Genomic DNA, 23198 nt, shown 5'->3' with positions numbered 1-23198 from the left:
ACTGGGGTTTCAAGCTCTTTTGAAGAACTACAAAGAAATAGGCAACATTGAGGACCGCAGACTCGGTGATTGGCCAAGGAAACCTGGAGTGCAACAGATGAAAGATGCATCATGATTTCTTGGCTTCAAAATCTGAAGATATGTAACAGTGCCATCAGCTCAGAACTGGCAGAAACCAGTGGACCCAGATACTCCTCTACTGCTCGGAGAGGTCTGACCAGAAGTGGCTGTCATGGAAGAATTGCTGCCAAAAAGCCATTCCTTCCATGTAGAAACAAGGCCGAGCTCCTCTGGGCACAGAAACCTAGAAAGTGGGTTGCAGAAGATGCTGTGAACTAAGATTCAAGCTTCAGAGCCGGGAGTTCTGTAGAAACTGTTTGGGTAAGAATACAAGGAGAGAACAACAGAAAGGACCCCATTATAGGCATTTACTATAGGCCGCCTGGACAAGCAGAAGATATGGAGGAACTCCTTCTACATCAGATGGCCAAGCTCTCAGGGAAGCCCAACATAGTGATCATGGGGGATTTTACCCATCAGACATTTGTTGGGAATCTCTCAGGTAAAAGTAATGGATCCAACAGATTCTTATCCGCTCTTGGTGACAACTTTATCTTCCAGAAGGTAGAAGAGGAAACAAGGGGATCTGCTATCATGGACCTAATTCTTACCAACAGGGAGGGAATGGTGGAGGAAGTAAGGGTGGCTGGGACCTTAGGAGGCGGTGATCATGATATCCTTGGATGTTGAATAACAAGGGGAAGAAGACCTGAGAAGACTCAGACCTCAAGGTTGGATTTCAGAAAGGCAGATTTCAATGGACTCAGAAAAAGGAAGAATCCAATGGCTGGATGTTCTTAAGGACAGAAATGTCCAAGAAGGTTGGGAAATATTGTGAAATGAGATTCTCAAAGCACAACCGTTACCAATCCCTAAAAGAAGGAAGAATGGGAAGCATTTAAAGAGACCAGGATGGATGAACAAAGAAAAATGTTTATCAAATGGAAAGAGGGGGAATATCTAAAGAAGAATAATCAAAAAGTTTTTTTTCTAATATCTAATCTGTCTCCTCCCTTTCAGCTTCATCCCAGACAGATGTCTGTCCAGCCTTTGTTTGAACACTTCCATTGAAGGAAAACTCCACCTCCTGTGGCAACCTGTTCCACTCATTGATCCTCCTCACTGTCTAATATCTAATCTGTGTCTCCTCCCTTTCAGTTTCATCCTATTGCTTCTAGTCTTTCCTTGTACAGATGAGAATAGGGCTGATCCCTCTGCAGTGTGACAGCCCTTCAGATATTTGTAGGCAGCTATTAAGTCTCCTCTCAGCCTTCTCTTCTGCTAAACATTCCCAGATCCTCTAACCGTTCCTCATAGGACATGATTTGCAGACCGTTCACCATCTTGGTAACTCTTCTCTGAACTTGCTCCAGTTTGTCTTTTTTAAAGTGGGGTGCCCAGAACTGGACCCAGTATTCCAGATGAGGTCTGACTAAGGAAGAGTAGAGGGGATAATGACCTCACGCGATCTAGACTCTATGCTTCTCTTAATACACCCCAGAATTGTGTGTGTTGGCTTTTTTTTTTTTTTTGCTACTGCATCGCATTGTTGACTCCTTCAGTCTGTGAATGAGCCTTCGCAGAAATTCATCCATGGGGGAGAAAAAAAAATTATGGGACTTTGAAAGCCCCAATGTAGAAAAAATTTCCTCAAAGAGCACATTATTATCCTTCCTATATGTAATGCATGTCACCTTGAGGTTAATGTATTGCCTTTTCATGCGCTCAATATAAATGGATTATCTCTGTAAACAATGGTGGTATACACCTTATATATGGGTTTTCAGCAGGTTTTGTTTTTGTATTTCCCCCCTCTTAAGTTGGGGTAAAAACCCCTTTAACCCTTTCTAATCCAATTTCCCTGCCACCCGCACGTTCCCCAGCTTTTATTTTGGGTGGGAAAGCACTTTCTGGATTCCTTGGAATTACTCAACAGAAACGCATAAAATTACTTGTCCTGATGATTTTATTAGCAATTTCTTAAGCATGAAGTTAATATGTATATTACAGCATGCAGGAGCGGTCTGCCGTCCGATCAGTGGGGTCCTACTGATTGCTAGAATGATGGGCTGCAGCGCTCACCCAAGCGCTCGCTAGGTTTACTTGTTTTCGGCTGCTCTCTGGCGCCCAATGCGTGTGTTGTGCAGGCTTGTGAGGTGTTTTTCTTCCGTTGCCCTGTAGAAGGCCGTCTGCCTTTGGCTCTATTACATGTTCTGTTTCTGACTTTCTTACCGGTAATGGAATTCCACTTGATTGAAATTGCAGCAATTGACGCTCGCCAATGTTTCTGGACAATCCCGTGCAATACTCTTCTTTCTCGGGCCGAAATTTTTGGCAGCCGATCCATTTGCTTCCCAATAGCAATTATGTGTCTATGTAGATTTCTGAAATAACACCTTGAATTGTTGAGTGAGGCACAACCAATATTTTGGTAATCGCATATTTAGATTTTCCCTATTTTTAAGAATTGCTTCCCTCAGTTCATTATGTTCTGGTTTGCCACTTTTCTGACTGCCACTTGGATATGTTGTACAATATACTTCACCAAGCTAAAGCAGGAAGCCAAAGTGAAGTTATTCAAATGAACTTAACAAATCTGCAAACACTATTCTCTTTCCCCGGGGTTAGATGGACTAGGTATTATTGTAGCTTGACGCCACCAGAAGCTCGGGGTTTGACAGGAGGAACGCCCCTCTCACACCCCCAGCTCCGGATAGGGTCAAGGCTGGAAGGTCCTAGCAGCACAGTGTGGGTTGATCTGTCCCAGCGCTGCAGCCTTAGCCTGAGGGTTACTATACTTCTTAGGCTTACATTATTACCGCTGTTACATGGCAGCATTCACATGTCATAATGTAAGCCTAAGAAGTACAGTAACCCTCAGGCTAAGTCTGCAGCACTGGGACAAATTTATGCAGACACTGCCGCGTGTGTGCTCTGTCTTAGCCACCATTTCAGCCATGCATGCTATGCTCCCGGCCGGCCACTCATCTGTCCGCCCCACTCTCCTTCCTGGCCACTGCCTCATGCCTCCTTCCCGGCTGGCGGCTGTCAGCTTGTTACGCCTGCCGCATCAGTGGTCAGTGACTACCACGCCCGGGAAACCACAGTCAGTTCGGTTTGGCCTCCCTGCTGCCGATGGCGTGCAGCACTTCTACAGTGGTGGGGGGGGGGGGGGGGGGGGGGCAGCTGCAGCGCCGCCAGGCGCTCTATGGCTTTTCTATTCATCTTTAGTGCCCTTGCAGGACCTGCTGCCTAACACCCTGTGCAGCCAATCAGGACCCCCCCTCAACTTTGCTCCACCAGGAATCCCTGGTGGCTTCAAGAATACCAAGTGTATTAAAAACACTACCAGAACAGTATGAGTAGAGGAGTGATTAATCCGCTGATGGGGATGTGAAGGTTTTCTGGTCTGTATATTGGTGTTAGGGGGTCACCAGGCCGGAGTGTTATCTCTGCTATAGAGTTCTCATTCTCCACTGATGCATGAATCCACCTCTGATGTTCGTTCTGGTCTGGAGAGTATCAAGGTGGTTATAAACTTGTACTCCCAAATAGTAACCTATGTTCTGTTGTGTCCGTGACTAGAAAGATGCTCGGCCGCAGGGAATTCTTTCTTTCTATAATTGTATGGCGATGAGATCTCCTCCTGGCTTTCAGTTTTTGTCCTGCTTCCCCGATATAAAGCCCCCAACAGGTTATTTACTGCAGCGGATCAGGTACACAACAGACATGGAACATGTGAATGTCCTGGGATCTTCTAGTCCTGCTGTGTGTTGGGGATCTGTATCCTGTCCGCAGTCACTACATTACAGGGATCTTCTAGCCCTGCTGTGTGTTGGGGATCTGTATCCTGCCCGCAGACAGTACATTACAGGGATCTTCTAGTCCTGCTGTGTGTTTCTGGATCTGTATCCTGTCCGCAGTCAGTACATTACAGGGATCTTCTAGTCCTGCTGTGTGTTGGGGATCTGTATCCTGTCCGCAGTCAGTACATTACAGGGATCTTCTAGTCCTGCTGTGTGTTTCTGGATCTGTATCCTGTCCGCAGTCAGTACATTACAGGGATCTTCTAGTCCTGCTGTGTGTTTCTGGATCTGTATCCTGTCCGCAGTCAGTACATTACAGGGATAAGCTCCTCTTTGTGTGTCGGAGGACAATGCACTCTGGATTATAAGGTTCCTCAGACTTGGAGGTTGCCTGTAACACACAAGCGGAGGGTTTGGGAATATGGCGTTCAGGCGGTCCTATGGGGTATGACGGAGTTCCCTTACGGTTAGATGCTCTTGTTGTGGACTGTAGGTCACCACCAGAGATACCATCGTTCTCTTCGTTGTATCGGAGCAGTTGACTTCTGGGTATTTTGATGGCTCCAATTAATGATCAAATCATCCAAGTGGGATGGGAGCCCTGACTTGTAAAGTGTCCCTTTTTCAGGATGCTATATTTGTTCATCCCTGTCTGTTGGCGGGAGCAGATCTGGACTTTTTAAGCTGGCTCTGTTCTACACATTCGATGGCCATCAGCTGAACTCTCTCAGAGCAGTCATACAGGGGTTTGAATACGCCTAATGCAGCCGTCCACTGCAGAACCTTTCTAATTTGACACCATAATAAGAACCTGCAAAAGAAGTGAAAAACCAGGTAGAAAGTTCCCGATGTGTGATTGCACCAAACTTACTAACTGCAGTTCTCTTGTGACGTGACCGGCTCTACCCGCATGTAATTCAATGGGAAGCATGGGCAACTTATACAGAACTTCAATGTAGGCCTCGCACAATGAAACCCACAGATTACAAGTTAGAAATGATTCATTTTAGTTTTAAAGTACTTCTTCCTATGAGCTTCTGTCTGGGGATAAATCTGGTGATGGAGGGGTTACCTCTTCATAGAGTAAAGGAAAGGTTTGCTCAGCAGAGGCACCCAGCAGTATCGGAGGGATTCCCCTTCACTATCTAAATATTAGCTTTCTACTCCTGGTGAAAGAGGTTGTGAAAAGCTAAGGTGTAGGTGGGGGACCCTCCATTTCCTTCTCAGTTAGGTGGGTGAACTCTCTACAAACTAGATGGGATTGACGGTGTGAAATCAACTTGCAGGGAAGTGAGAAGTTCACTTCTCTAAAAAGGAGCAGCGCTGTAAGTGCCGGCCAGGATGTGGAGGACTACAGGGGCTCCTCGAATAACACTTCGAAGTGTCAACTGAAACTTTACAAATGACTTAAATCTCATTTAACGTTAACCCACAAGTCTATTGCCCATCGGGGCATTTCTTGTATTCAGAAACCTAAAGGCTCACTTCCTTTGTCTGCCCCATTCATATCTGATGGTTATCCCCGGAGTCGGTAACCTGTTCTCCTACAAAACCTCTGCAAGCTCTTATTCTTGGCCACTAAAACGAATTGTGTTCTTTATAAACATAGAGCTCTTACAAGATGTTCACAGAGAATACTTTTTCGTTCATAGAATAAAACGTATGTTTAAATTGTACTCCATGAAAAAGGGAAAAAACCCTCAACCCCTACAAGTTCGAGGTAGACTAAAAAAAGATTAGAGTTGTGGCGTCATTAGGTGAAGGTTTCCCCCTTGGCTCTATAAGAGGCTCTCGGAGGCTCCTTGTGTGGGGCTCGCAGAGCTCCGCACAGAAACGTCGCTCCGCTCTGCGCTGGCAGCCGGCACATGACAGATCGGGAGCTGCGGGAGCCGGTGAGTTCCGTGCTGCTCTTTCTCCGTTTTTATATCTTACAAAGCTGCTGTCTGTTTTATGTCTGTGCAGTTTGGGGGGTCAGTGACTGTTTAAAGCCAACGGACATAAATGAACACCGATTCTTGATGAGTGTCTTCTGTACAGGCGACTATTTGCTGTAAATCTGCCGTTCTCGCCTGCGTTCCCTGCAGGTGATTTCAGCCGTACACAAGCATTATCCCAGAAGCCAGAGATGGGATACAATGTAACGTTTACCAGGAGTGCAGAGAGGAGGACTCTGAGCACCTGCTGTACTTGTATTACCAGGTTTTCTGCAGAAAATTGCACTTCAAATTGAGGACAAATTTCCTTTTTTTTAAAAAAAATCTTATCCACAAAATTTACCACTGCCCCGTTTAGACCGATCGGTAGACCCATCGCTGTATAGCTCTGCCCCGTCGACTGTCCCTCCCCCGTCATCTTAGGTCCTGCACCTGGCACTGTCCGTGTATCAGGAGGGCGGTCCCCACCGCTGCCTGTCAGACTGTCAGTCAGGTCAATCGCTCATGGACAGAGGACTGCAGGGACCTCAGAAGCGTCTGTCCAGGCCGACGGAGGATGGGGCCACGACTGCAGAGTTGGGGCCCTTTTTATGTGGAATATCGTTCACATCCATGAGTGATGCAGAATGAATGCGAACTGCTCGGTGTGATCGCGGCCAGAGATGTTCATATTGTTTGCCCGGTCTATGCAGGCATAAGAATCTTTTGTTTGCCAGTCGTTCGCCGACCGTTCCCACGCATTTCCAGACTCCTCTGACAGACCAACAATGGACCGAACGAAATAATGGTGAAAAAACGTAAACTATTTGCAGATGTAAATGGCCGTACTGCGATATTGTCGTGTGAAGGGTTGGTTTTTGGAGCGAGTTTGTTTTTCTTCGTGGCCTCATTTTAGGATCCGTGTGTCTTGTATATTAATCGGCTGCTCTGGACTCTTCTCTGCAGTCGGTGAAATGTTCTGTCGTTTCCCTAAGACCTCTGTCCACAGGCGATAGATATATCATTGTGTTATCTGCGGCGATAATCCACACGCGGGGAACGCAATGAGCGCTTTCCTTAGGATAACTATGGGAAGCGCAGCCCGATGTACAAGAGGGGAAAATCGCAGTGATTTTTCTATTCTCATATAAAAGTCGCCATACCACCATTTTTATATCATTGATAGGTTAGTCGCGGTGACTTTAGCGTTCTCCCACGGTGGAAATCCCCTGCTCGAAAATGCTACGCCCTTGGACAGGCGGCCTAAGACTACTGATCTGTAGCACTGACAGTCTGTCGGTGCAGCCCGGGAACCCATAGTGGCCTTACAGGCGTGTCAGGTGCATTATTAGACACTTTAACACCCGAAAGTCGACCCAACGATTATCGCTGTTCTGCTTTCACATGTGAGCCAGGACCGCTCAGTGAATGGCGCAGACGCAGGCCAGAAATCTGAGGACTAGCTTACTGCGGTGGCATTTATGGTGGTCATCAGTGGGCCAGCTATGGCTCCGGTGGTTTCACACAGGCAATGCCGTGAATGGAGGCAGAGCACGTTGGGCATCTCCTCCGGCCGGCTCCATTCACAGTAAACAGGCAGTCTATCAAAGTCCACCGCTGAGCCACCACACCTATTCTGTCACTGCCAGAGAATGGAAGAGCAGGAAGAATAAACACGAGCACATAAGAAGCCGCTAGACCTCACCCGTGGGCCGCTCTGAACCTACCGCTCCAGCACTGCCTGGAAGAACGAGAGGGGTGGCTCAGTGGTTGGCACTACTGCCTGGCTGTGCTGGAGTTGTAGGTTCAAATCTATCCAGGTCTATTTTGACTTTTTATGTTTTTGTTTTATACTTGCTTTTTCTCTGGCTGTGAAAGAACAAGCTGTAGAAACCAGAACGACAATGGGAAATACAGAAGCGGACTGAGACTGGAGGTCATCCGTCAGCCTATTGCTGCCGGCTGCTAAACCAACATTTTCTCTGTTTCCACAATGGAACAGAACAGAACGCAAGTGATAATGGCGCTGTGAGCGCTCCGACCGCCTTCCGGGCGGCCCATCTTCTGCCTGAATCAAGCGCTGTTTGTTTTTATTTGCAGAATCTTGTTTCAGAACTCAAATATTTTTTTTTTTTTCCGCCTATCGAGCGATTTGTGTTTTTAGGAGGCGGATAACGCAAAAAACAGCAGTTCCATCATTGTGTGTTTTTATTTATTTTTTCTCGTTCCCCCTCATTTCCGTGCAATATGAATAAAATTAACGCACAGGAATTTAGGCGGTGCATCCAAAACGAAGCAAATGCAGGTTACTTAAAGTGGTAGAAAGTGAACGGCGAATACTTAGAGGGTGCGGCGGCGCTCTAATAGCGTCATGACGTACAGTACAATGCCACCAATATCAAACTGATATTTATTTTACTACTCTTGTACGGCACAAGGTTTTTCCTCGCTCCCGCTTGTGTTACCATGTATTTCCGCTTCCGCTGAGGTCCTGCTGTGTTTCCTGCGGGGGTGCAGGTTCACCGGTGCAGTATAAGCTGCATGCAATCAGCGTGCCGCAGAGACCTCAGCTAATGGAGCGTTTACTAATGCCGATCTGATTACAGTGCGCACCTGCGTTCCTGCGACAAAGGAGTCTCGTAATACATCTTCCACATCTGGCGGCTCCTCCAAGTGCCAGATGGGAACCTGCGCTAGCTTGGAGCTGACATGGCTTCTGCTACAATGTATGCCAGCGTGGACCACGCCTCACTGCCAGGCCACAACTACTTCTTGAAAAGTGCCTGGCATACAGTGCTTAAAAAGTTGCAGTTTGGGCAAAATTGATTCTTTTGTATGCTGGCACATAACAATCCCACATAGTTCAGGTAATTACAAACACAAGATACCCATTACATGTTTAGGTCTTTAATTTTTTCCCATAAAGAGGAGGTGTTTGAGGGGGAATCTTTTTTTTTTTTTATCCCCGCCCCTCTCTTTATTTTTTAAATTACTGGTATACTACACTGCAGTACTTAGTAGTGCAGTATGCTTCTGATGGCCTTCCTTTTAAGGTGCTATCACACAAGTGGCATTATTCTGCAGGACGCTGCTTACTCTACCGCTGTAGACTTCCCACTTGTGTGACAGCCCCTCGGGACCCTTCCTTTACATAACGATTATCATTCAGATTCTGGCTGCATTTTATTGTAAATGCCGGCATGCAGTTGTGCAGCATTAAGATCAAAATGACATTGGGCCGTGTAAACGGGGAGTCCCTCCTCTATGAAGGACTGCCTGCTCACCGTGAATGGAGGTGGGTGGCGGATCGATCTCCATCCAGAGTGATGAAAGCTCAGGATCAATGTGGCTGCTCGTGTTCCCCAACGGTTGTCCAGTGTAAAGGCCCTCAGGAGCCCAGCTGTTCTGGGCATGGGGAACCTGTGTCGGCCTTAGGTTGACCACCGTGATTTAGCTGGAGGTCCCTTAGTGAACACCATAAGTATATATGTCTGGCTTTTCATTAGGAGGTTAACGAGGATCTGTCAGATTTCACAATGCCAGGTATTTACACTATTGGATCTTTTTGGGACTGTTCACATCAGCCCTTGGTGCTTCCATAGTCCTGTTCAGCCATCCTATGATGGGACTAGGCAGCACCAGGCCGACTCCATGAACTAGAATGCAGTCCTTCCGTCTTCCATCATGCCCTCCGGCATTTTCCCGGACACAATGACTGTCTGCTGTACTACGTTTGCCTAAGATTTGGGCATGTACCTGCTGGAGCCTCCGACACTGGATAGATCCTTAGACCTTATGAGGCTGGTGTACCTACCTTATAAATACGTATGCGGTAATCCTTTCTTAAAGGGAGTCCGGCTGCAGACAGATCTCTGGAGTCCGCCACAGTCGTGGACTAGACTTAAAGGGGTTGTCGGAGTTGTGCCATCGCTCAGGTCATCTTTGATCGATCCGTTCTCAGCCCTGAGGGAAGCCTTGACTTGCTGGACATTGCAGGGAGAGTAGTATATGGTGGCCATTCAGATGAATGATGTGCTTTTACAGCAAGGATGGCCCTGCCAGAAGGAGAACCGCCTTCACAAAGCAGCCCTTCCTTACGGTTCATGGAGGGGGATGCTGAGGGCTGCCGCATGTCTTAATGGGCACTACAGCTTCTCACTATATATGTTTTTACTGCAGCGGTAGGCAAAGGAAAAACCTGCTATATTCCATGCATGTGGCTTTATAGCCCTCTGGAGGCCATACTGGTTGGGTGGTAATTGCCCTTAGTGGCTCATGTCACATTGTTTGCATTGCTGGGTTTTAATTACCATCCTCTTGTTTTCCAGATGTTCCCCTTGCCGGTGGCGAATGGTAAGAGCAGACCTACAACCCTGGCCAGCACTCAGTTTGGAGGATCAGGTAAGGATGTCGCCGTGATACAATCAGTTGGCCAATGTATTTGTCTACGGTCTATGAAGTAGGGGCAAGTAGGGGCGGCATTCTCGTGCTGGTGTGTACATTAAATACGTGAGCACCATCCTATTCCACCCTCCAGCGACTGCCAGCATGCCTCGCGAGGTCACTAGGGGCCCCTTTATAGTGCTTGGGAGTAACTGGGCCTCCTGCATCGGGTCTAGCGGGACCTCGGCTCTGACAGTCTCCTACAGACCGCTGGGATCGCAGGGATCCGGGGTGTTTACAATCCATATCCAGATGTTTGCTGGAATCTGTCAACATTGGCCCGTGAAAATGTAGAACTTGCGTGTTGTGGAAAATTCTAAGTTTTACCCCAAATGTTTCATATTTAAGGGACAGCAGCAGAAAGACTCCTGTGATTTGATGCCCATGAGTGGATGTAAGCTAGGGAGGGGCGCGGGCTCCTGTTGGAGGATTATATGGATGCTGGGGTCGCCGGTACAGTGGGACCTTAAAAGGGACCTTATTTTGTAAAGCACCCACCCGATGCATCATTGGCTCTTCTGGACGGATGGTGCCTCTAAGAGCCTCAGCAGAAATCCACGGATGCCACGCCACATATTTCTGCATGTATTTTACTGCGGATCCACACAGCAGATTTAGGCCGGCTGCACACGATCGGGTCGGATTACACCTGTGGGAGCTCACAGTGGTATCCTCTGTGGCCGGTCGGCAACCTCATGTTCCTGACCTTTCTTTCTGTACTGCGGAGGGTCCGCACGGCGAGCGGCTGGCATGCGCAGTGCAGTGTTTTGGGTTTTTCTTTTTTTTTTATTAAATCCTGGTTTTTCCCGTGTTGTCGCTAGGTGGTGATGTGGAATCTGCGACTTTTCCACAGTGTCATTGCGGAAGGGCCGCTGGTCGAACTGCTTCTATTGACTTCAATGGAAGCCATTCGTGCTTAATACGCCCAGAAATGGAGCATGCTGCGACTTCTATTTACTTTTCCGCTGTGAGCAGAACATCACAATTGATTTTCGCTCGTAGAGAGGAAAAAGCATTTTGCCGCAGCATGCCATGCAGGCGGTATTTCTGCAGATGCCTGCTCTGGATACTGCGATGCAAATCCGCCCGTGTGCAGGCGGCCGTATCCCTGCGAACGGGCAAAATCCGCACGCGGCATTTCTGATACCATTCCGTGTTAAGTGACTTGTCGCTCCTGAATACATAATCGCATACAATCGTCCCACACGGATTCTGCCCATTCTCAGGGCTAAATACTGGCAGATCGCCGCCGCTCAGTCATGGATTTCCACTATGGTTTTTGGAGTTAGAATCGTCTGTCTTCCGCCGTCCGCAGGTAGAGGGGGGCCGGGCAAGAAGTAGCAGTTCTGGAGCTTGTACTGTAGGTCCGTTTATAATGTGGGGGCCGTAGGGAGCTAGAGAGAATAACGCAGCAATGCTGTCAGCTTACGGGGTCCATATGCATGGCGTTCGCGGTGCGGTATAGAGGACGCGTTAATCTTCTGCTGGTTAGTAGGATCACGGGGGAGACCAAGTTTACGGGGTTTTTTAATGATTTACTGTTTTTGCACAAGAATATATTTTTCCACCTGCGTCTTCAGAGAGCCTGGTTCCTCCATCTACGGACCGGGCTGGGTTTTCTTTTCTTTGGGAGGAGCCGCCTTTGTCATTGGTACAATTTTGGCTCGCCTGTGGTTTTTGTACGCTGATGAGCCTGATTATGGCAATGCGGAATTATTTATTGTTCAATGTGTGTTTTATTGAAAAATCAGTAAGGTATTCAGTCAGTCATAATTGATTGGAGTTTCTCATTAGTCAACAAACAGAAAGGAAAAGAAATATTAATAAAAAACTATCATCGGCACAATCCAGCATTGTCAGATATCCATCGGTACCTGTATTTTCTCCTTTAAGTATCTAGACTCTTCCTTGGGTGGACCCAAGTCGGATGTGTGCCTTCTTACTTGACATTTCTGAATTATTTATATAGAGTGCGGGCCACCACCACCTCCAGAATCTGTCGGCATCGCTCCGGTTTTGGTGTCCATCCTTGTCATTCTATTCTGAGTCCTTGGAGTCAATATGTATTTTTAAAAAAAGCCCTTTTTTTTTTTTTTTTTACCCAGCAGTGTGACATAGCTCTTTTTTTCCGCCTTACATACTATGTCCATTTAGTGCAGCCTATTACCCCCCACCACCCCCAGTATTGCTCCAGAGGAAAGCAAAAAAAAACAAGGTACAAGTAGAAGCCAATTTTCCCCATTTTTAAAAGGACAAAATTACCTTCCTGACTGCAATAAGACAAAGTGCTTCAGTGACCCTTCTGAGGTTATTCCTGATTGTGACGTTGTCACTCGGGACGTCCGGACCCTCTTGTACTCTTCATTGTGAGACGTCCCCTTATTCTGCAGGTCACTGCGATCACAGATCCCACATTTATTTCACAGATTTTCGCACACTTGTAGCATTTCTGTGCCTCCCCACCCGTCAGTTGTTCTGGTTTCCGCTGCCCGTCTGCCCGGCTGGATGGGGCCTTTGTTTTTCGCAGGATGATCTTATGCTGTCATTATAACATGCTGCAGTCGGACAGGCTTGTAGGAGCCGTGTGGTGATTCGCTGGGGGGTCGGGTTAAAATTAACTCTTTAAATAGAGCCAGATAAGTTAACGCTACTTACCTGTCCCTGGTGCTGGCGATCCAGCTCTGCAGCCCCGCGATTTATCATGTCTCTGACAGCCAATGTCAGGTGACCGCTGGCTGCCAATCACAGCGTCTCCACCCATGCCCTGACATCAGCGCACACCTGCAGGGTTGCATGAAGCTGGGAGTTATGAACAGCGATGCCTCTGATTGGCAGGCGGTGGTCACTTGACTTTCGCCGTCAACAGACTGGGTGAGTTGTGGGACCGCAGCGCTGGATCGCCGGCACCAAGGATGAGTAATTATCTTTTTTTTTGGCTCTATGCTTAAAGTTTATTTTAACCAGACAATCCCTTTAACCTTCTGATATTCTAGTCTTGCAGAGATCTAGTGAGGTCCGAGCCAATGGTCTATTCAGAAGGAAGTGGGTGAAGCTTCATTAACCCCTTCAGGACTCCCCATAGACTACAAAGACAGATGGGCACTGCCTGGACATTTATAAACGTCCTTGCAGAGAATCCCCCTAGCGCCCCCTCTGCTGTGCAGGAGCTCTGTGATCCTGCAGTCCAATCGGAGTGATGGCTGTGGGACACTACTCTGCCCTCCATCATGGAGGTCCGGCAGCTCACATCATAAAAAGGAAAGTTAGAAACTGCTGCCGCCCTGGTGGACACAAGTAGATGTTTAGGAACTCTCTTGTATTACAAGCAAAAATGGCAGATTTTGAAAAATGCTAACTTCTCCAGATTTTGGATCCTTTTCTAAATGTAAAACCTACCAACCAGAATTTACCCCGGATATGAAGGAAGATGTCACGAGGAGTCTGAGAACTCCTTGAGGAAGTGATGGCGCTGCCGCAGAGTCTTCTGCTGTCCGCTAGTCTCCCGTGGCAGCTGCTGGCCTATACAGAGGGGAATACGCGGTACTGAGGTGTAATGTGCGGCGCTGCCTGCCCCACGTCCCCGGAGCCATAAGCAATATGAAGAGGTGCAGCAGCGTCCGCAGGCGTTGGTAAGCCGTCTATATTGGTGTGCAGGTTATGTGATGTCATAATCCCTGTTATCCTTTAAGCAAATGTCACCTAAATCCTCCAACAGAATGCAAGAATTACACTCAAATCACACATTGGAGCGGATGCAGTGAGGTGACCCATAAAGGGCTCTCCTGAATGGTGACCTCTGGCACCTACCGTCATCACTAGGCCCGCAGTGACCTGCCGTAATGTCCATCACCCCCATGTCCCTCTGTAATGGGGTGCTGCACCCGCTCTTCTATCTCACGTAACCCTCCGCCTGAACTACTGCACAGATATGTACAGCAGGCATATCGCTGTAATCAGCAGGCCTGTCACTACTTTATGGCGCCCTTAGAGCAGTATGAGGCGCTGACTGATTCCTTTTAACAACTCATCATAACTTTTTATTTTTCCGTTGACATGAGGCCTTGTTTTTTGTAGGTCGAGTTGTATTTTGCAGTGTTGCTATTTAACCCATTAGGGACCAAGCACTGTAAATATACAGCGCTTGGTCCCGGGCTTTAAGCCCAGCCGTAAGTAAAATTACCCCTGCTTCTGTAATAAATCAGAAGCAAGCCAGGTTGTCAGTGCGTAAGTCTCAGTTTTAACCCTTTCTGCCGCCTCCTTCCTTTAGTACACATCGCTCAATGAGCGTGAGGAACTAACAAGTGGAAGTGTTTTTTCCACCACGGGAGCCTGGGGGTCACATGACTGCCGAGATCCCCCGCCACAGCAGAGCTGCAGGGTCGTAGCAGACCCTGATCACTCACTAGTGTCATTACAGGGGATGTTTCCCTGTAACTGGGGCTCCTATGGATGCACCACCTACAGTGGGAAAGTATCAAAATAAAAAAAAATAAAAAAGTGAATGACCCCCAGAGGTCTTATGATGTCATGGGGAACATAGATAGTAGAAAAAAAAAAACAGAATAAAACAGCAATACAGACATAGGAATTTTTTTATTTTAGCGTAAGTTTACTGACTTTAAAAAAAAAAAAAAAAGAAACTTTTTTTTTTTTCTTAGCATTTTACCCCACATAAAAAAAATGGTGGCGGCGGGGGGGGGGTGGAGTATCAGTGAAAGCTATTTAAAAAATCACCCTATATGTCACAAAAAAAAGAAACCAAAAAAGAATTTTGGTAGCTAAAGGAAAATAATAGGACAGTACAACTACTACATGGGTAAAATCCCTAAAAGTGTCTGGTCCTTAAGGGGTTAATGCACCATATAATGCCCTCCTAAAAATTCCTAAGTTGGGTGCAATGGGGGAGAAAAAGGCGAAACGGTTCTGTTTTTTTCTTATTTTTTTGTGGGGAGGGGTTTCCAGGGTACCTGGTGCCGTAAAAATGGCGGCCCTTTATTCCGGGAGCCAGTAGGAGGATGGCGGCGGGGCCTCGCTTAGGTTTTCTGCTACTTTAAAAACCTGTTTTTGTCGATGTCGACTCTTATATTTGCGGGGTGAGCCGTACCTTCTGAGTATAGGTTTGGATTATATGTGACTTTTTATTCGCCTATTCAGTTTTTCGTTATGTGAGGTGACCAATAACGTGTGGGGGGGGGGGGGGGGGGTCACGGCGCAGGATAAAGAGGGCATTATTGGAATTTTACAGAGGATGCATGGACAACGTTGTTGTTTTGTTGTGTTGAACATGGAGGAAGAGTTTGACTAGTTGGGTTTTTTTAGTTTACAGTTATTGTTGGTCTAGGTATGCATCCCCTGTATTAGTGTATTGTAATTCTCCCCAGCATCCCCTTGTCCTCCGTGGCCGGCCGGAGCACCTTCACAAAGCCACAGGCTACCATAGTAACTGAATGGAGACCAGAGGGAGCCCCCTCCCTTGGGTAAGCCATTTACATGCCGCGCTCAGGGGATTCGGCGAGTACAAACCGCTCTGCTGGACCTCTGAGCCCCATAGTGTAGTTCATCTGATCGCTCGCACCACCGTAAGCCCCGCGCTGTAAGAAGCCGTATTGGCGGTTGTTAAGGGTTCTTGGCTGTGAAGCAGCCTGAATTAAAGCCATTTGTAGCAAGGAGCAGCCATTCTGGAGGGATCGCCTATTAGAAGCATCCAGAATTGGTTAAAAAAAATTGCTTAAAATCCGCTTTAGATTAAAAAAAACAAAGCTGCCCGCTGATAATTCTCTGGCTGATGGTACAGAAGCGCTAGTGGCAGCCGCCAGCCCTCGTGGTTTCCCAACAATTGCCAGGCTGAACGTCCATCAGTTGGCGCTCATACCTGTAATGCAGCCCAATCGTTGGCGTTCTCCTCGTTGGCCCCTACAGTTCTCACTTATTACTGATACTTTGTTTTACTATTTCTATAATTGCAGAACATTGTAGGGTTTGTTTTAGGGCTGTGTCTCGGCAGCGCGTGGTCGCAGGGGGGGGGGGGGGGGGGTGCGTGTAATATGCTGTACCAATATACCATTGCCTCACACACATTACACAGAATACCTGTGCAAAAAAGATTGCAGCGTGTCGTGGCGTTTCTGAAGCGTGGGCGCACGCCAAGATGGTGGCCTGCAGGGAGGTGCTCGCTGTGCGCCCTTTCTGTTTGGCAGTGAATCTTTCTGTCTCCATCTCTGCTGCCTTCATCAGTTTTTGCCTTTCTGGCAGTGCTGTGATTGGCTGCTCCTCCGTTACGTGGCCTCGGGTGCTGCAGGTAGTACTGGGCACCTTCAGGCTTGGTAAAACCTGCTGGCATGCCGTAACAGAATACCCGCATCCACTCTGCTGGAAATCCACAGTGACCACCTCTGCACCCAAGTGGTGCAAATTTAACCACGTTTTAAATTGCGGATTTAACCCTTGCGTTTCAGTGCAGCAGAAGCAGGCGTGCTGACAAGGTTCCACTAATTCGCAGCGCTTTTCATAAACGCTGCAAATTCTACATTTTCTCACCACGTGAAGACTTTTTTAAATTCCCCTCCAGGCTCCTTTTACTGTGATTGCTGCAGCGTTTCCAGCCGCTGTGGGAGTGGCCTTGGAGCGCGGTGCTACGACACGGTGATGGTGCGGGCGCTGTGTGCTGTGTACATGCTTGCACTAACTGCATGTATATGTGGTTAGTCGCGCCGCAGCTGCCCGTGTTCCTGGGTATTTGTATGTAGGTAGCTGACTGCTCATTAATCTCCGCGCTCCTCCTCCGCCCCCGGCTCCCCGTATGCCCCCCTCCATTGATTAAAAAACAAAATTCAGCAAGGATGCTTTATGAATATGCAAGAGCAACGGAGATTAATATGCATAATTATGTAAATTAGATAGCAATTAAACAAGCCATTCTCCAGAGGGAGGAGAGGAGTGGGGGAGGGTTGTTGCCACAAAAGAGTTGAAGGGTATTCTTCTGCGTCGGAGGCAGACATTACATCCTAGCGGTATATGAAGATCGGGGCCTCAGTGTATTCACATCTATTACCGCTGGCACAAGGCGAGTGTCCGGCTCATCTGGACGGGAGGACAGGACAGCGGTGTTCCCGTGGGGCTGCTGGATGTCCGCGGTTCCTGCAGATTACATATGGTATTCGCCCTATCACTGATGAGACAGTCTGCAGCTCGCCCGCTGCCAGGGCTGCCGCCCTTCACATTTACATTCATGTCAGATGCCACGTAGGTTCTGTGCAGTGTTTCTGCATCGTGTGGATGAGGTGTTGGCCGGCGATGGCCGCCTGCACAGACACGCTTTTCTGAGCCAGAAATCGCTGTGAAAATGTTCCCTTCCAGCTGCTGGGCGGTGTAGCCACTAGGAGTTACAGGACAAGTACCGGTCCAGATGGGGGTCCGCGGCCCGTGGGGGCTTGTGTGGCTCTGCTAGACCCACCAGACAACGGACGGCCAACACAGCTTTCTGTAGCCTACGTGAGGAGACTGTGGTCACGGTGACCGCCGCCATCCTGGGATGTCATCCATTAGCATCTCCCACCAACCAGGAGGCGGCCCGCTCCTCCTTCCTCTGCCGAGGGCAGCGTGGCTCCGTAATCTGCAGTACCCCACAGATACACATGTAGCATGCCTGTACACTGCCTATTTTATGCACCCATAGACTATGGTGGTGTATTCTAGCGCCAAATTAGGCCACGCTGCGTTGTTTTTTCAGCAGCGTAATAAGTAGGTCTGAATGGCCCATTGCAAATGAATGGAGGTTTATCACGGTATATTGCACTCATAATACGCAGCCGAAGTACGCTTGTGTCAGCGATCCCTTACCCGCCTGCTGGAGGAGGGCAGGTAAGAGGTTGGGGGGCGAGCCATGCTTATGTGTAAAGGGTAGGTCATCTAAGCAATACTTTCGCAAAGTCTTCAGACCCTTTTGTTTTACTTTGTTGTGGCCTTTTACAAACTAGAAAACCTCAATACCCAATAATGAGAAGGTGCTGGAAATATTGGTCAATGCAAAATGTATTCACCCCCTGCACTCAGTACTTGGCTGAAGCGATTCGCAGCCTCCAGTCGTCTTGGGTTTGATGCCCCAATATTTGCACACTTGGATCTCAGGATTTTCTGCCATTCCTCTCTGCAGCTCTGTCTGGTTGGATGGGGGCCGTCTGTGGACAGCCATCTTCAGAGATGGTCTGTTGGGTTCAGAGCTCTGTCTGGGTCACTCAAGGACATTCCCAGAGTTGTCCCTAAGCCCCTCACGTGATGTCTTGGCTATATGTTTGAGTCATGCCTTGTTGGAAGGTGACCCTTCTCCCCCGTCTGAGGTTCAGATCAGGTTTTCATTATTTCTGTACTTTGCTCCATTCAGCTGTCCTCCAACCCTGAGCGGTCTCCCTGCCCCAGCATGATGCTGTCCCCACCAGGTACCTCTTACCGAGGCCCTTCTCCCCAGTGACTTAGTTCGGTGGGTCGGCAGCTCTAGGAATAGTCCTGGTTGTTCTTCCATGTAAGTATTATGGGGGCTGCTGGGCTCTTGGCAACTTTCAGGGCACCAGATCTCTTTTTGTAGCTTCCCCAGATCTGCGTCTCCACACAATCCTGTCTCTGAGCTCTGCAGGCAGTTCTCTCCTCCTCATGGCTTGGTTTTGGCTCTGATCTGCATTGTGAGCGGTGAGACCTTAAAATTGTTAATCAACTGCATTTCCCACAAGTGACTCCAATCAAGGTGTGGAAACATCTCAAGGATATTCATGAAAGATGGGAGGCCCCCGAACTAAACTACAAGTTTCATACCAAAGGCTGTGAATGCTTATGGCAATACAGAATGCTGGCTTGTAAATGTAAAAAATGTAAGGAGATTTTGAACATTCTTTGACATTTTGTCATTATGAGGGGCTGAGTGCAGAATGAGGGGGAAACTTTAAATATTTAAAGGCCACAACATAAAATGTAAAATAAATGCAAGGATCTGAAGACGTTCCAAATGCATTTTATATAATCTCTTAAGGGGAATCGGTCATCCGAGCCCCATACGTTACTGACTGGCAGTATGGAGATGGGCGATGATACGATGGCGTGCACTGGAGTGGATATGGCGCGCGCTCCAGTTGTTTCTGTCTTATATCCCTTGTAGAGCTTCAGCGGTCCTGGTGTTGCATGCGGCTGGCTACCATCGGGTGCGGTCAGGAGACCACTACTGCGGATGGACCTTTCCTAATAACTCAATAGCTGCAACATATCAGAGTCAAGGTAGTAAATGTCAACGGCTCTGCGCAGGGCAGCTTAGTTAATTGGCGTCAAGAAAAACCGTGGCAGGTTGGGTCAAGATTTATTACATGGGTTGTGGCCTGATATTAAATGTAGCCCATTATACCAACTAATGCAAATGGAAGGCTCTGTGTAAAGCATTGCCCTGGTTTCCAACGCCCCCTGGCTATCATTGTCGCCAATGACACGTCCTGCAGCTGCTCCGCGGGTTCCCTGCCTGAGTATACGCACACGTCCGCGGGTTCCCTGCCTGAGTATACGCACACGTCCGCGGGTTCCCTGCCTGAGTATACGCACACGTCCGCGGGTTCCCTGCCTGAGTATACGCACACGTCCGCGGGTTCCCTGCCTGAGTATACGCACACGTCCGCGGGTTCCCTGCCTGAGTATACGCACACGTCCGCGGGTTCCCTGCCTGAGTATACGCACACGTCCGCGGGTTCCCTGCCTGAGTATACGCACACGTCCGCGGGTTCCCTGCCTGAGTATACGCACACGTCCGCGGGTTCCCTGCCTGAGTATACGCACACGTCCGCGGGTTCCCTGCCTGAGTATACGCACACGTCCGCGGGTTCCCTGCCTGAGTATACGCACACGTCCGCGGGTTCCCTGCCTGAGTATACGCACACGTCCGCGGGTTCCCTGCCTGAGTATACGCACACGTCCGCGGCTTCCCTGCCTGAGTATACGCACACGTCCGCGGCTTCCCTGCCTGAGTATACGCACACGTCCGCGGCTTCCCTGCCTGAGTATACGCACACGTCCGCGGCTTCCCTGCCTGAGTATACGCACACGTCCGCGGCTTCCTCGCCTGAGTATACGCACACGTCCGCGGCTTCCTCGCCTGAGTATACGCACACGTCCGCGGCTTCCTCGCCTGAGGTGAGGTAGATTCTGCTCCGTATATACACAGAGAGGTCAGTTCTATTCTCCTCAGTATGTACACACAGAGAGGGGAGGCAGGTTGAAGTTGCAACCACTTAACTTTCCCTATTTAGGATCTAAAGAATGTTTGTGCCAATTTTCACGTTTGTGTGGTGCAGATGTAATCTAACTAATAACACACATAGGGGGTCACTTACTTTTGCATTTAGGAAAAATAAAGAAGTCACAACTTGATTATTCAATCCTATTTAGGACCTAAAGAATGCTCTTGCCAAATTTCAAGTTTGTATGACACTGGGAAGTTAGAGAATTAGTAGTCAGTCCTTTCGCCTAACGTACGTACGTATTTCCTCTTCCAGCTCTTACATTTGTTTGTCTGACATTAAACAAAATACTAGAAAAGGTAGCAGACTGGTTCCCAGAGGAGAAATCCAAGACGATAAGCAGTGCCCTCAAGCAAGATCATCCTACAGACTGGGAGGTGGCGTCCAAGTGGGCTGAGGGAGGATGTAATCTCTGTAATCCCAGCAACAGTAACCCAGGGATGCAGTGATGCTAGGTGGGTTGGAGGACAACTTCCCCACTTCATTACAAGGTGGTAAGAGATCGCTCCAACTCTGGTTTGTGGTCCTTCCATTCTCACAGATCTGAAGAAGATGATCAACTACGAGAAGTGGACCTGTTAACAGACTCAAGACGTGCGGGCCTGGCTTCAGAAACAACCTGTTGAGCCAAAGGAATTGTTCTGTGCATTTCAGCGGCTCACCTAAAAGTCAGAATTAGTTTGTTGCCAGAAGCAGAACCCAGGAGAATGGGCCCTTAAACCACAAGTGTTCATCTCCCCTCAAAGAAATGGGTCCCCCTCAAATGGTCTTGTTGGCTATTAAAGAAAAAACACCTAGAAGCACACAAGGTCCTTCTCTTTGAACCCCAAAGACAATTTATTAGCAAGTTTTATCATAACTGGAATATGGACTTGGTCTATGGCGTCCCTTTTCCACTAAACCCATCCGTTCTAGGGAAGATCTGATAAGAGTTGGCAAAAGTAATCTCTACATTTTGACTGAAAGGCAGCTGGTTACCAGCCTTGAAATGTATGGAGCTAGAATAACTATCAGAAAGAAGATATTCTTCATCAAGTCCTCCAGTTTATCAGAATGTTAACAGTTTTAAACTGATGAGTCGATTTCCACAATTCAATGGGTCTAAGATGTAACCTCTCCACATACACACACGTCTCGGCTATACAGGGCATATTAGACCTTTTATCAAAACCCACCTGAAGACCGTCCAAGTGTACTCACAGTAAGAGTCTCTGCTTCAGGGCTCCTTCACACGGGTGTATTGTTCATCCGTAGTTTGTGAGACAAAACCAGGAGCGGGTCCAAAATGCAGAAGAAATGCAGATCTTTCCGTTCTTTCTCTCTGTACGTTCTGCTTCTGGTTTTGGCTCACAAAATACTGATGAAAAATATGCCTTTGACAGAACACAATTGGGTTAATACTCATTGTCAAAAACATCAGTCTCCCAGGAGTTGCCGTTTTGCTGCAAAACGTGGCATGCTGTTACATCTCGGGCAGACATGTAAGTAATTTAGTGTTGGTGGCTGATTAGATGAACCGTTTTGCTACCTGAAGCCCTAAAAGTGGTTCCAGCCTCGGCCTATTAAAAAGAAAGAAAGCTTGGTGGCTCCTTGTGTGCAGTGGCCTTTTTTTTTCTGCTTGTGTAGAGCTTGTTGACCACTAGACTCCTCTACGACACAATGAAAGACTTTTTGCCCAATTAACAGAGCGAGAGGGGCGCATTATTGGAATGTGAGAAGCTGGATGGTTCTATCGATGACTTGCCCGTCACCTGAGCCTTACTGACCAGACAGGTGTCGGGGACCTGTAATTGTGTGAGGGCATGCACAGTGTGACCGGCCTCAGGATGCCCCCTACAGACCACCAGTAGTGTAGGTCGTCTAATCATCCGACAAGCACCAGCAGCTCCAACTGTTGTGCTGACTGCCATCCAGAGACGGGCGGCGGTTTCCAAGAGGCATCTTCCAGCAGGATAATGCTCTGCGGGATACACCAGCGTATCACAGGAATGCCTCCACAACATGTATGCCTCTAAGGACCTAGACAAGCTGGGGGCTTGGGGGGGGGGGGATGGCAATTGAAGTTCAATATTGATAAATGTAAGGTTATGCACATGTCCCTCGCCCCTATACCTCTTGTAGATTGGTGACAAGAACATTATCCCCCCACTATATAAGGCACTTGTCAGGCCCCACATGGAATACTGCGTACAGTTCTGGTCACCGGGGCTCAGGAAAGATGTTGCAGTGCTTGAGGGGGTTCAAGGAAGGGCAACTAAACTAATACATGGAATGAGAGGACTGGAATACCCAGAGAGGCATCAAAACTGGGATTATTCATCCCGGAAAAAAGACGGCTAAGGGGCGACCAAATAACTGTATAAATACATGAGGGGACGATACAAGGATCTCTCCATGATCTGTTTATACCCAGGACTGCCACGGTAACAAGCGGGCATCCGCTACATCTAGAGGAAAGCAGGTTTCATCACCAACACAGAAGGGGGTTCTTTACTGTAAGAGCAGTGAGACTGTGGAACTCTCTGCCTGAGGACGTGGTGATGGCAGGATCCATAGAGGAGTTTAAGAGGGACTGGATGTCTTTCTAGAGTGCTGTGATATTACAGGATATAGACATTAGGTGACCAGCAGGTTGTTGATCTCAGATGGTGATCCAGGGATTACTCTGGCTGCCATTATGGAGTCAGGATGGAATTTTTTTCTTCCAT

The 23198-nt window shown here is 48.1% G+C and overlaps 1 protein-coding gene across 7 annotated transcripts in view; it reads left to right on the top strand.

Annotated features, from left to right (window-relative positions):
- The window catches only part of TCF3 (transcription factor 3), a 105690-nt gene that overhangs the window by 29678 nt on the left and 52814 nt on the right, over positions 1–23198 (top strand). For all 7 annotated transcript variants that reach the window (XM_066574485.1, XM_066574482.1, XM_066574484.1 and 4 more), the window contains exon 4: positions 10108–10180. In XM_066574485.1, the coding sequence (XP_066430582.1) occupies positions 10108–10180 (73 nt within the window). The remainder of the gene's footprint in view (positions 1–10107; positions 10181–23198) is intronic.

Source organism: Eleutherodactylus coqui, chromosome 7, assembly GCF_035609145.1.
Source record: "Eleutherodactylus coqui strain aEleCoq1 chromosome 7, aEleCoq1.hap1, whole genome shotgun sequence".
Taxonomy (NCBI): Eukaryota; Metazoa; Chordata; class Amphibia; order Anura; family Eleutherodactylidae; genus Eleutherodactylus; species Eleutherodactylus coqui.
The sequence above is the reverse complement of the archived record's forward strand: the minus strand, read 5'-3'. Positions and strand labels throughout refer to the sequence as shown.